The sequence below is a fragment of the Poecilia latipinna genome, unplaced genomic scaffold (assembly GCF_001443285.1).
Source record: "Poecilia latipinna isolate Pla-1442-1.1 unplaced genomic scaffold, P_latipinna-1.0 Scaffold2819, whole genome shotgun sequence".
Classification (NCBI taxonomy): domain Eukaryota; kingdom Metazoa; phylum Chordata; class Actinopteri; order Cyprinodontiformes; family Poeciliidae; genus Poecilia; species Poecilia latipinna.
This window is the reverse complement of record NW_015115435.1, coordinates 34,789-47,592: the sequence shown is the minus strand read 5'-3', so window position 1 is coordinate 47,592 and position 12,804 is coordinate 34,789. Positions and strand designations below refer to the sequence as shown.

General features: G+C 40.7%; 1 protein-coding gene across 2 annotated transcripts; it reads left to right on the top strand.

Moving 5' to 3' along the window:
- Window positions 1-2: 2 nt before the first annotated feature.
- Window positions 3-9,041, top strand: dctn4 (dynactin 4). Of its 2 annotated transcripts, XM_015021650.1 has the most exons (14): window positions 3-161; window positions 1,500-1,570; window positions 1,676-1,854; window positions 1,990-2,033; window positions 2,971-3,078; window positions 3,731-3,751; window positions 4,269-4,342; window positions 6,771-6,883; window positions 6,980-7,089; window positions 7,210-7,283; window positions 7,588-7,642; window positions 8,174-8,281; window positions 8,595-8,692; window positions 8,792-9,041. In XM_015021650.1, the coding sequence occupies exons 1-14, from the start codon at window positions 27-29 to the stop codon at window positions 9,009-9,011; spliced, it is 1,410 nt and encodes a 469-aa protein (XP_014877136.1). In that variant the 5' UTR covers window positions 3-26; the 3' UTR covers window positions 9,012-9,041. The 2 variants fall into 2 exon arrangements, with proteins under 2 accessions (XP_014877136.1, XP_014877137.1); XM_015021651.1 differs by lacking the exon at window positions 3,731-3,751.
- The last annotated feature ends 3,763 nt before the right edge of the window (window positions 9,042-12,804 follow it).

Below are 12,804 nucleotides of genomic sequence, written 5' to 3'. Positions count from 1 at the left end.
AGTGAGCCCAGCGACGCCGGTGAAAGATGGCGTCTCTTCTGCACCCAGATAGAGTGCTCTATCTGGTCCGTGGACAGAAAAGGATTAGAGCCCCCTTATCTCAACTTTATTTTTGTCGCTACTGTAGCGAGTTAAGGTCGCTAGAATGTGTGTCTCATGAGGTACGTTATTTTTTTTCCCTTCGATAGCGGGTAACTGCTTTGTTGTTAGCCGATCTGCCTGTCGCTGTGACAGAGGGGCGGGACTTGTTGACTCATCGCACAGATTGTATGGCTAAGCGCCTTGTTGTTCAACTGCTTTTCCTGCTTTTCCGTAATTTTATTGGCTGGACGGATTCACTTCCGTTAGAGTTAGCGTCATGTAGCCTAAATGGGCTAGGTAAGCTATACTTTAATCTTGATGTAAGACAATTTATATAACTGAAAAATATATAGCTGTAAAGAAGTGAACCCATTTATAATAAACGTTGGGCTGGCTTTGTTATCAGTTATGCCATCTTATTTAGCAAACGTAGCTTCGTAGGCCAATAGTTGGTAACACCACACCCAGAGACGCTACACTGCTTCACTCTTCCAACGCATCTTGGGGGTTTCTATACAACTATCTCATAACGTTTAATTTAAAAAACGCTGTCATTCCTAATAGCTAAATAAATATGCAACCTTTAACTATAGTTGATTTATTTTGTGGGGAAATAAATCCTAAGTTAGGAAGTAATTGTCTAACAATATCATTGATGGCACAACTATTGGTACCCCTACCGATTCCTTTATAATAATTGTAACTACATATTTATTATTTAAACTTTTGTAAGAACTTCTGATTAGTATTCTTTGACCAGTCATTTACCAGGGCTGTAGATATTACCTGACACTGCTTTTTTTTAATTGTTGCCTCCAAGTTGGACATAGACCAGTGTATATCTTGCAAACACACAGTGAGAAGAATTTTAAGGCATAGAAAACATATCTAAAGATGGTTCTTAAAGAACTGCTTCAGTCCAGTTAAACCCAAAGATATTCATAACTCTGGGAGATTTAAACATTTACTCTTTATCCAATCGTGAAGTTTGAAATTTAATTTCAGATTAGATGGATATCTCTCAAAATATAATAAAACAAATGCCATTAAAACATAAACATGTCCAACTTGTTAAACTAGGCTGAGGCTTAGTTTAGACTAAGATCAAGCGGTAACAAACTCCAAGTGGGTTTGGTATGAAGCAAAGGATGAACATGTGGGAAAGCACCTCATGACCACTGTTGGATGCTAGAAATTTTGGTTAAATTGTAAGAAATGTTCAAATAAGTGAATATACATGGATTTAAACAGTCAAGATGTTTATTTAAAGGTTGGAAGTTTTCTTAAAGGTTCATAAATATGGCAGGTACTGTACACAAAGTTCAAAAACAAATTACAACAATTGAGAATGATATTCTTGCTGAAGCTATTCACAGATAAACTGACCCCCCTGTTCTTTCTCTGACTCTGTTAATTAGGTGGACTCCCATTACTGTCCTAGTTGTCTGGAGAACATGCCGTCTGCTGAAGCCAAGCTGAAAAAGAACAGGTCACTGATCATCCAATACTTGTTCTACTACTACCAGTTATTTCTCTCTGGAAATGTATTTTGTTTCAGTCGTTGATCCAATTTTATCCCTTTGCTCTCATATAGGTGTGCAAATTGCTTTGACTGCCCATGTTGCATGCACACTCTGTCAACTCGGGCCACTAACATTCCAGCTCCTCTGCCTGACGATCCTACCAAGACAACGATGAAGAAAGCCTACTACCTGGCCTGCGGCTTCTGTCGCTGGACCTCCAGAGATGTAGGAATGGCTGACAAATCAGTTGGTAGGCGTTTTGTCCAATTTGCACATTAATGGGGTCACCATTTTGTTAGCTTTGGGGACACTAAACCTAAGCCAGCTGTAAATTTGCGTTATGACCACTTAAGTCTGATGTTTTGGAGCATTTTGTCTGTTGCAGCCAGTGGTGGATGGCAGGAGCCAGAAAACCCCCACGGTCAGCGGGTAAGTTGTACCCTGTGGTCACTTGAGTACTCTTGAGTTACTCACATGTTCCTTGGTCACACACTGCATTCGTTTGAATACTTCTCTGAGAAAGTTGCATCCACACATTTCATAGCCTGAGGCAAACGCAAACTCTGTTGCTGGGTTCTTAGGGTTCAGATTCAGCACAAATAACACATTTTTATTACTTTTCTATTTATTTACAGTGAACTTCCAGTCAGAGTGGGCAGTCACATGTTTTGTTCAGCTACAGAGACAGCTGTTACCAATAAGCTGTTAAAATCATATTAAAAGTTGTCAACTTATTTTTTTATTTTTTGTTTTTTTGCCCAGTAAAGGAGTTTAGCAAATGATCATAATCATTATTTGTCATGTGGATTTTTTTTTGGAAAAGTATATTTCCATCCAAGTTAGTTGTTTAAATATAGAAGGAAGCTGGGCTTGCAATACAGCAGATTTAAAATGGATGGTTCTCAAGCTGGAATCATCATTACAGGGTTTCTGTATATCCTTAAAAAAGTTTTACACAAATGTGTCTAAAATCAAGTCTTTAAAATGTCTTAAATTGTAGCTTTTTTGGCATCTGTCGTTGGTAAGTGTAAATGTGTCACCTGTTGGCTGCCTGGTCGTTTGTCTTTGCCACTGGCTCAGTGGATGCATTTTGTGTGTGTATATATATATATATATATATATATAAAACTGGGACTAATACAAAATAAAATATGCAATCTTCTTCTTCTGTACATCTAAAGTCCCAAATTAATCTTCTTTTGTAGATCTCTGTTGTGACACATGTTTAATGGTCTTAAAGAGTCTTAAATCTGCGTTGGTGAAAGCTGCAGAAACCCCGTGTTATGATCTTGAAAGCTTGTGTTTTGTTCAAAAATTCACAAGGAATATGGTGACCTGTCTGTGGATGACTTTTCGTTTGCCACAGATCTCCAAGCTGATTGAGTATTACCAGCAGCTCGCCCACCGAGAGAAGCAGGAGAGAGACAGGAAGAAGCTGGCAAGGAGACGACAGTGCATGCCCCTGGCATTCTCGGTACTCTGCTCCCCCTGAGAGAGCCGCTTTCACGCAACTCTCTCCAAAAATGTCACATCTTTTTCTTTAACCTTTTAAAATGTCAAGCGGCAGCGGTGTCATTTGTTTTGTACTCGCCGAGATCAGCAGCCATCTGCAAAGTTAAAGATCTGATCCACCGCGGCTCGGTCTCGGGTTTAGGAAAGCGGGTGTCGCTGAGTGCCAGCGTAGTTTTTATTAAAAAAAAAATAAAAGGAAGAATAGTTATGGTTGACCAGTGACTTTGTTTCTGTCTTTGATTGAAATACTGACGCTGTGTCCATCCATTTCTGCTGCTTTTCGTGACCGAGTATCAAAACAGCCTCCGGCTTGTCTGTGGTGATCAAATGGAAAATGTTTATGTTTGTCTACTCCTGCTTTCTGCTTTTAAAGCTAGCTACGTTAGCGCCCATTAACTCAAACCTGTGCTTCCTGTCGTATGTTGTAACCTCTCAAGATGTCCCGCGGTTCCACTTTGCCATCTGAAATGATCGTTTCTGTTGCAGTCGCATGTCACCAAATGCCATTAATGTTTTTGCTCGATTGCTTCGGTTTCACCTTCTCTCCTTTTTTGTTTTGTTTTTGTTTTTCCTTTGCTTATGCACTCTGATATTTTGGTTTTTACCCCCTCAAGCAACACACTATTCATGTGGTGGTGAGTTATACTTTCACAATTTGGGTAGTCTTGTCTATTACAGTTGCACTTTTATCTCTTTATTTGTTAACACTGTCACAGAGAGACCTCACAGATCACATGAATGTCTCCTTGGGTAAATTAAGCTTAGATTCACACAAGGGGAGCTTTATGTTTGCATCTTAACATCTGTTTATTTGGAAGGGGGGGTGGAAAAAAACATTTAAGCCTAATTAAGTCAAGAAATCCCCCCTCGTCTTTCTCCAGCTGCTCCTTTGTTCTGTGTTCCTTGTCTTTCACAACAAGATATAAAAACTCTCTCTGGCTTATTTATTGTCTTTAATGTTAAAAAAAAAAAATACTCCTTTCTGTTTTTGTTAAGAGCTGACATGGATTTATCTCTTAGAGGATTTGTCCTGTAGAAAAATAGCTGTATATTAATTTCATAAATCATTGTGAGTCCCCCGTAGTTGTCTTTTGGCAGTCTGCCTGATCATGTTTTTTTTTATTTTTTTTTTTTTTATCCGAATTCACCCAGGAAAAATACGGCCTTGGAACCAGACTGCATAGGCAGAGACCTGGAGCTCCAATAGCCACTCTGGCTGGACTTAGGTGAGTTATCTCTTATCAAATAGGATGAACGCTGCTACTGTACCATCCTGTAGTTAAACGTTTTCATAATTGTATGACCTCAGGGGGGATCGTTACGATTCTGCTCAGTAACTACACTCGTATGTCCCCCCCCCACATCATGACGACTGAGACAAATGTTTTACCTTTCAGCAACGTTGGTTTTAGGGCTGAAACAATTAATCGTGATGAACCAATTATTCAAATAATTGTCAATTAATGTAGCAATTGATTAATTGTAAATGAAGTATACAGACGTATAACAAGATAGATTTGCCTGGTTCAAATTCACTAAAGGAATGCTATCTTATTGCGTTTTAAGTAATAAAATGTTTATCGTCTTATTTAAAAAAGGAATTGAATCATTTCTGTATTTGCATCTTTTAAATGAAAACATGCAGAATATGCCAATTATTTTTTTTTATCCGATTAATCTATTAATCGTCAGAATAATCGAATAGAATAATCAATTACTTAATCTTTAGTTACAGTTCTAGTTGGTTTGATTATTTTATCAGCCCTTTCAACATAGTCAACAGTTTATCACCCTTATATCCAGCATCACCTCAGGAAACACAGTTACAACTTAACTTAATAATTAATTACTAACTGGTTGGGTAAAAGCTAGTAAACCAGCTTTTACTGGTCATACTTTCATTATATGGTAAATTTTTACATTTGCCAATTGGCTGAAACGCCCCAACACATAATTGGGAGCAGAAGTGGCTCCATCATTATGACTAACCTGAGCCTTCGACAAACCCTTCACCGCTTTGAACTGAAAAGGTTATTATGGGGCTGCAGGATGAGTTTAGTGTTGTCAAATGGTACAAAGTGGGGAAAAAACAAAAACAAAAAAAAAAAACAGGAGCTACAGCTGTTACCCAACAATCTTTTAATATAAGTCTTGTCAATATGTCCTGTTATTTGCACTCGACAACTTTTAAGTGTATTTAATGCACTCAATGTGGCCTGCATAAGCAACATGGTGCAGAGCCCAGCCAGATATTGGCAAAATCCCAAACACAAAGTATTAGCTTGGTGCCTATTTTGTCAATTCATTGTATCGGCTTCAGTTCTTCGTAAAGGACGGGATCAACTCTAGTGGACCGTGTGCAGAAAACTAAAGTTCTTCGCACCAACTTCGCTCATCCATTGCATTACTTTGCTCAAAGTTGCGCAGTGTTGTTGGAACAGGAAGTGGCCACCCTCCAAAAGTGTCCAAAAAGTGTGGGTATGTTGAGGCATTGATTTCACTGGAACCTAATGGGCCAGAAAACGGCCCATAATCCCTTCTGCACCAGACCTTTCCTTTCTGTCACCACAGCTAGCAAACTGCAGGGCGTTGAGTGCCGTTTTCCTGGCAACTGCTAAAGCCAGACTCATTCATTGGATTACCAGATGGAGAGGCGCAATCAGTCTTTTCACAGAGCGCATCTCTGTTGCTCCAGTGTCCAGTAGCTGTGGGACTGACATCACTGCGTTCAAATGGTTCGCGTCGTACTTGGCGGCGTACAGCCCATAATCCGGCCGGATCGGGTTGCACGATGTGAAAGGACAAAGTGTTCTGTAATGAGGGGCTTATGGTTGTGTGTTTAATTCAGAGCTTTGATATGAAAGGGGATGAAGCAGGCGTGTCCAAAATGCAGCTCAGGGTCTAGTTTTGACGCTTGGAATTATTTTGTACAGCCTCCCTGCATAATTGTATAATGATACAAGTTTCAAAAAAGAGCGAGCAAAGTCCGGTTGACGTAGCTAAACCACAAGACCAAAGTTTTCTACTTTGGTTTATTTGCCAAAGTAGAAAACAATCAATCAAAATTAGGAAACTGTGTGTATTTTTAAGTATACAAAGTAGGAGGACCCATTGTCCATGCTGCCACCCTTCTGCCGTAAATGAATTAATGATTATTGGGCATCTGCAGGACCTGTTGACCTACTGAGGAGGCTCCGCAAGCATTTAAATCGTCTCTGTTGGAGCAGAGATGCATCCAAAACCTGAAGGACCAAGACTGAAAACCACTCACCAAGAACCTTTTGAACTTTTCATTTGTTTAACCAGCATTGAGCAGCAACAAGTGGGCGAGGGGCAATGGCAGATTTATTAAATTTTTGCCCCTTGAAGCCACTCCAGTGATTCCTCTGGCATCGCAGCAACTCAGGACTATTAATTTGAAACTGCGATAAAAATATTTTAGCTGTTTTCAAACGTAACGTTTGAAAAGTTCGACCCCTATCTTGCTTAAAGGCTTGTCGGCCTAAAACGTTTGTGTCCCTACAGTCAAAAACCGGTTTGTTTCTTATCGGTGTTTGAAATAGTTTTTGTACCTCTATGTCTCGTGTCTTGATATGCAGTAAGTGCTCCCTTGGAAGAGAATCAACAAATCACCTGTTTGTGTTTCTTAATCAGCCTTAAAGAAGGTGAGGACCAGAAGGAAATCACAATCGAACCCGCTCAGGCCCTCGACGAAGTGGAGCCCCTGCCTGAGGACTGCTACACCAGACCCATCAGTTTACCCGAAGGTAGGATTTTTGTCGAGAAGCGTCTCTTGATTACCTTGCGACGGTTGCTGAGGAGAATCTGTGTGTGTGTGTGTGTGTGTGTGTGTGTGTGTGCAGTGACCACGCTGCGCCAGCGGCTGCTGCAGCCAGACTTCCAGCCTGCAGGAGCTTCTCAGCTCCACCCCAGACACAAACACCTCCTGATGAAGCGCTCGCTGCGCTGCAGGGTCAGTACAGCTCCGCTATTTTTCACGGCTCTCTTAAAGCCTTGTTTATTTTTTCTTTAGGGGACGAGGGATGGCTGATCTAATTTGTAAAACGTTGTTTTTCTTAATTACTTTCCTCAGAAATGCGAGCACAACCTGAGCAAGCCAGAGTTTAATCCAACTTCAATCAAGTTCAAAATTCAGCTGGTGGCTGTGTGAGTAGTTGTCGGTGTGTGTGTGTGTGTGTAGTAAATCAGCCTCAGGCCCGATTAGGCTAATCTGGTTGAAAATTGATTTTGCAGCCGTAAATACATGTTCCAGCGCGTGGGTTTAAAGAAATATTGTTCTGGAAATTAAACAAATTTCAGCTCTAAATACTGGATTAAAGTCAGGCAGAAACGATTTGGTTACAGTTGAGAAAATTGAATTAATAATTAATAATTTAACAGCTCAGCGACCTGCGAATTGTTAACAGAGTTTGGCTGTCGGTGAAGTTGTTGCTCTGCTTTCCTCCGTCAGGAGCTACATCCCTGAAGTAAGAATAATGTCCATTCCAAATCTCCGATACATGAAGGTCAGTTTCTGCCCCTTGGTTTTGTCCATCTGCATCACATTCTTAAGAAAAAAAAAAAACCAAACAAACAAAAAAAAAACATTAGTTTCTCAGCTAATGCTGTCAGGGTCCAGAAACTGTAAACCAGCCTGGATCACCTCTATCATTACATGTGAAATAATGAAAAGTTTCACCTGTTTGTTTTTTTTTCTTTTCTTTTTTTTTTTCATTTGTGTTGCGTGTTAATGATCAATGTTGATAGAATTGTGATCTTTTTATGATTTTGTTTCTCATTTAACATAAGAGATGCAGGGAAACTGAAACACAGCCTTATTTAAAACCTGCACACTTGATACTGTTATGTTACACAACAAATAAGTTTAAAAGCAAGTTATCTTCAGCACAAATTCACTGGTTAAGAACATGTTTGCCTGGAAAAATGTGGAACATTTCCTTTAGCAAACTGCTTGAAATCAACTTTGATGATGAGAGACATCGTATTGGAGCCGGTCAGCGACATTCACCTTTCTTTTCTCTTTGCTGTTGGCGTAGGAGAGTCAGGTGCTGCTAACCCTGACCAACCCGGTGGAGAACGTTACTCATGTCACACTGGCTGTTTGTGAAGACGACGATCCTGATGATGTCAACAGCACTTCCAAGGTACGTTTTGATTCTGCTGTCGCCAAGTTGTTTTAATGGGTCTGAAACTGCTAGATGTGCCGAAGTTACGTAAAATGTTCTTTGTTGCTGTGTTGAAATATGTTCAGCAAGAATTTATACAGTTACTATAATTATTAAAAGGACAAATACCCGGCCTTTTAAAACGTCCTTCATTGTTAGAAGCTCAGATTTTTTTATTTATTTTTTGTAATTTAACATTATGAAGTGTACATTTAAAGAACACCCCCTTTTTTATTTCACTGGGAACATTTATGGAAAGTTTTATTATGTTTGAAACTTGTTTCCTGTGCAGGTTCTTGTTCCCAGTAAGGAACTGGTCTTGGCAGGGAAGGATGCTGCAGCTGAGTACGACGAACTGGCAGAGCCTCAGGACTTCCAGGATGATCCAGAGTGAGTAAACGAAACTGATCTCTCACACACACACACGTATACACACTCACTGAATCAATGCAGAACCCTCAAACTTATCTCTGTCCCTTTTTTCTCCAGCATCGTCGCCTTCAGGAAGTCCAACAAGATTGGTTTCTTCATCAAAGTGGTCCCTCTGAAAGAAGAGGACACGGATGTCACCGTTTCATTTCGGATGCGCCACGACTTCCGTAACCTCGCAGCTCCCATCCGGCCGAGCGAGGAGGGGGGCGACGCTGCTCACGAGGCCGTTTGGCTCACTCATCATGTAGAGCTGAGGCTGGGGCCGCTCGCTCCCTGAGTGCAAATAAAATCCTTTAGCGTTCGCCAACTAGTCTCTTTAAACTCGCGTTCGTTTAGGGGAAGCCGACGGAAAGTTGCTTTTGTTTTAATCTTACCCGACGTCACCAGTGGCGGCACAATAACCGTCGTCCGCGTCTTCGCTCGGGCGTTAAATTATAGGAAACTGTTGTTGACTGCTGCATCGGTTCCATCTCTTTTTAAATGATTGTTGTGCTGCTCCACGGCAGGTTACATTTCACTACATCATCCTTTCTCTGCCGAAACACTATACAGTCTATTAGTACGAAGCAGCTTCTGTGTGGGAGGTTAGGATGTATTGATGTTGTGCTTACAGTGTTTTCTTTATTTCCTCTGTCTGTCCGGTTATAATTCACCGTAGCGCCGAGGAGGTGCGAACTATTCGGACCGGAACCCCAGCGAGCAGAATCACGAGAGACGAGAACAATCCGAAAGAGTCGCCGCCTCTGCTCCGTTTGTTTATGCGTCTTTGTCAGCATCATTTTCCGCAGACCGTAGTTTTCCATTTGCTTGCATGCTTTATCTATATGAAATACAGCAAACGTTGACGTCTTCACGCTCCGCACTCTCTCAACACACCTGCCTATATATTTTTGCTGCTGTACAGGAATCTATTTAAATCACTTCTCACACAATAACCACTTTGCATTTAAGGTTTACTGACTAAAACGTCTCGGCGCATTTAGCAGCTCATTGAACGCGCACACGGGCTATTAATCTGAGATCGCCTCCAAGTTTATGCGCCCGGATCTATCCGCCATTTTACAGGACTGATTAAAGGTAGCCTCGTCTCTGTTGCCCACCGTCAAATGTAACTGCCTCCATTAAACTAAGGGAAGGTCGGGGAAAATAGTTTTAGGTACAAAAAGCTCATCATGTATTTGTACTTGAAAACTTTTCCTCCTCTTGGTTGGCAAGCGTTACTGGCAGCCCTGTAAGTGGATGTTGTGCAAAACTGTCCCATGTGTTATCCTTTGGGGGAAAAAATAAAATAAAATAGAGTTGTACATCAATTAATCTGCACTACTGGCTAATAAATTAGTAACATGCTGTAATGGATCTGTTTGCTTTTTATGGTAACAGTTAAATGCGACTTACATTATTTAATCAGGTGCTCTTTTATTTTTTTCTATGGATTATCTCCGCACACGGTGCGCACAATAAAATCATTCGACCGGAATTATGAAGGATGGAGCTTCATTAATTACTGCTCACTTTGTTTTTGCTTTCAATTAATTTCAGAGAGCGAGAGAGTGGTGCACCTTGAGCTGCCTGGCTCCTAAATTGGAAAAGTCTCACTTCTTTTCATTGCCAAATATTCATCAAAAGTTTCCCCAATTTTCATTTGTACATAGATTTCTTATGCAAGAAAAAAAGCAAAAGTATGACACTTTAAGTATTTAAAGTGTCAGAAATATGGAAAAAAAAATATATATATTTCTAGACTTTTTCCTCCTGGCCAGTACTCCTTGAATCCTTACAAATATTTTCCGTTTCTTCCCAGACAACATTTTACAAGCGAGTCCCAGGGATCGTCTTTGGCCTCCTGTTAATTTCCTGTTGTAGATGTGATGCATGCCTTTGGTTTAAAAAAAAAAAATTAGCTGCACGGGTTCAAAATGTGTTGCTCAGTCTGAGCCGATGTCTCTGACTGAGAATCAGCTCATCTTGCAAATATGGATTGCATTTGGTCAAACCACACAGTCCTCCCTATTGTGAGATCAGACCCACTTAGGACCCATTTAGCCTGAGTTAAAGCCTTATTGAGCCCAAATACAGATGTTGGGGTCGGTGGGGAGGTCGAGCCATCCAGAATCTACTGCACACCTTTCAGATCAGTCTGGCTTTAAATGTGGAATCCAGAATACGAGGAAGGACAAATTAACGGATGCAACTTTTGCACTAATGATAACGTTTTTCCGTGTTCCAGTCTCTTTTGTGAAGCCCATCCATTCTTTGTCTAACCTGAGTGAAGTTGCCGCCCCGTCTGTGCTGTTGTAATTAAGATTTTGCAAAAAAAAAAAGTCTCGATCAGCCTGCTGCCCGCTCCTCTAACCCATTAACAAAATGAAACAAAAGTGATATAAATTAATTCTGCAGCTAAATTTTTAGTTGCTCAGCTGATTGAGCACAAGTTAGATTTTTTTTTTTTTTTTAATTTGTGGTGGTTGATCTTTGATGGCCTCTAGAAACATTTCTCAATCATATTACAAGATTTTGCAAAATGTATAGGAACTCTGACTCTACACTTTTAAACAGTAAGTCAGCGCTTTGAGAGTTTTCAGATTTAAGTTTATTTTTTCTGTTCAAGTTAATCTGAGAAGCTGAGTTCTCTCGTATGGCTTTTGTTAAAAGAGGAAAGAGGAAGAAACTTCAGTTGATGATTTTCCCCACAGGATGGCGCCACAGGCAAGCAGATTTTTACACTGCAGACATAAACGTAGTGGAGCTTAGAGAGGATAGAAGCATCTAAATCCAGCCTTGAGTTTTATTTTGGGTTGTCCATGGAAAACAGAACAATGAGTTCTGACAAACACTTAAAATCCGACCTTTTCTCTTCAAGGTTTGAGTCAGGAGAGCAAAATCTCTGCATCAGAAGCAGAGGCTAATGATTTTTTTTCATTTTTTTTTTTCAGCAGGTATCGTTTTCTTCGTTTTCTTGCTCTACACTTATCAGCCCCGTTCAGGGGGATGATCTGCACACACGCTGTGGTGTTTTTTTTTTTTTTGAAAAGGCAGATCAGATATTGTGAGTTGCAGGTGTGTTGGCGCTCCCCACTGAGGCCCTCTGCTTAGTAAACACACCCAGTGGGTCTAGGTAATAAAGCCATGATTTTCTTTTATCTTTAGCACATATAAACTACCCCCCAAAAAACGGGGACGGGGGTGGAGGGACATCACAGAAGCTACAAATCACCACAGAAGATGAGATAATGAAGAACACATGGGGCGAGTCCACAGCAAAACAACCCGGACTCCCTCATCAAACCGAGCCGATGATGGCAGTAGCTTAGCGCACAGCAGTCGTGCTAAACACGACCTTCTGGGCTGCTGCGGCGCAGCTGACAATATTTTTTACTTTATAAGAAGAAGATGCAGCGTTTTGCTTGGTGGGCCTGTACGCACCATAATTTCATTTAGCTCAACAGAGAGAGGCAATGAGAAATAACTGGACTGCGTGTGGCACGTTGCGATTTGTGCATATAACTGTGTCATGAGCAGGCCCCCAAACCCCCCCCCCCCCCCCAAAACCCATCTGCAAGACAAATTCCTGGCTTTCCCCCAGTCGGATTAAATATTTTCCTGGATGGAGACGGGAATAATTTCCCATACGCCACGGCATGCTAAAAACCGTTAGCAGGAAGAAAAAAAAAACATACCTTTTTCTACAATATGAAGACAATTCTATAGATAAACTTGATGTTTTTGCGCTGAATCACACAAAAGAAGTCAAACCTCTTAATCTTTTTCTAATTTTTACTTCAAATGTTTTGTCAGGATTTTTTGGGGATAGATCCAACATACAGTAGGAAAAGCCTGTCTCAAAAGTAACTGTGTTACCAACTGAGTCCATATATCTCCTAATTGGTAACTAGAGTCCAAACGGCATCTGGAAGATGAAGGAACACAGCCGGCAGATCAGAGGTAAAGTTTAAATCGGAGTCTAAAAAACAATTAAACTTTCCACCATCTTCCATCTGAAGATGGAAGGAGTAACGACTGCAAACCTACCAAGGCTTGGATGTCCACTTAAACAGACAGGCTTGGGAAAT

Coding starts and splice junctions, on each gene's coding strand:
- dctn4 (XM_015021650.1), top strand. CDS start 27: ATGGCGTCTCTTCTGCACCCAGATAGAGTGCTCTATCTGGTCCGTGGA. Junction 1,855..1,989: donor AATGGCTGACAAATCAGTTG/GTAGGCGTTTTG, acceptor TGTCTGTTGCAG/CCAGTGGTGGATGGCAGGAG. Junction 3,079..3,730: donor GCATGCCCCTGGCATTCTCG/GTACTCTGCTCC, acceptor TACCCCCTCAAG/CAACACACTATTCATGTGGT.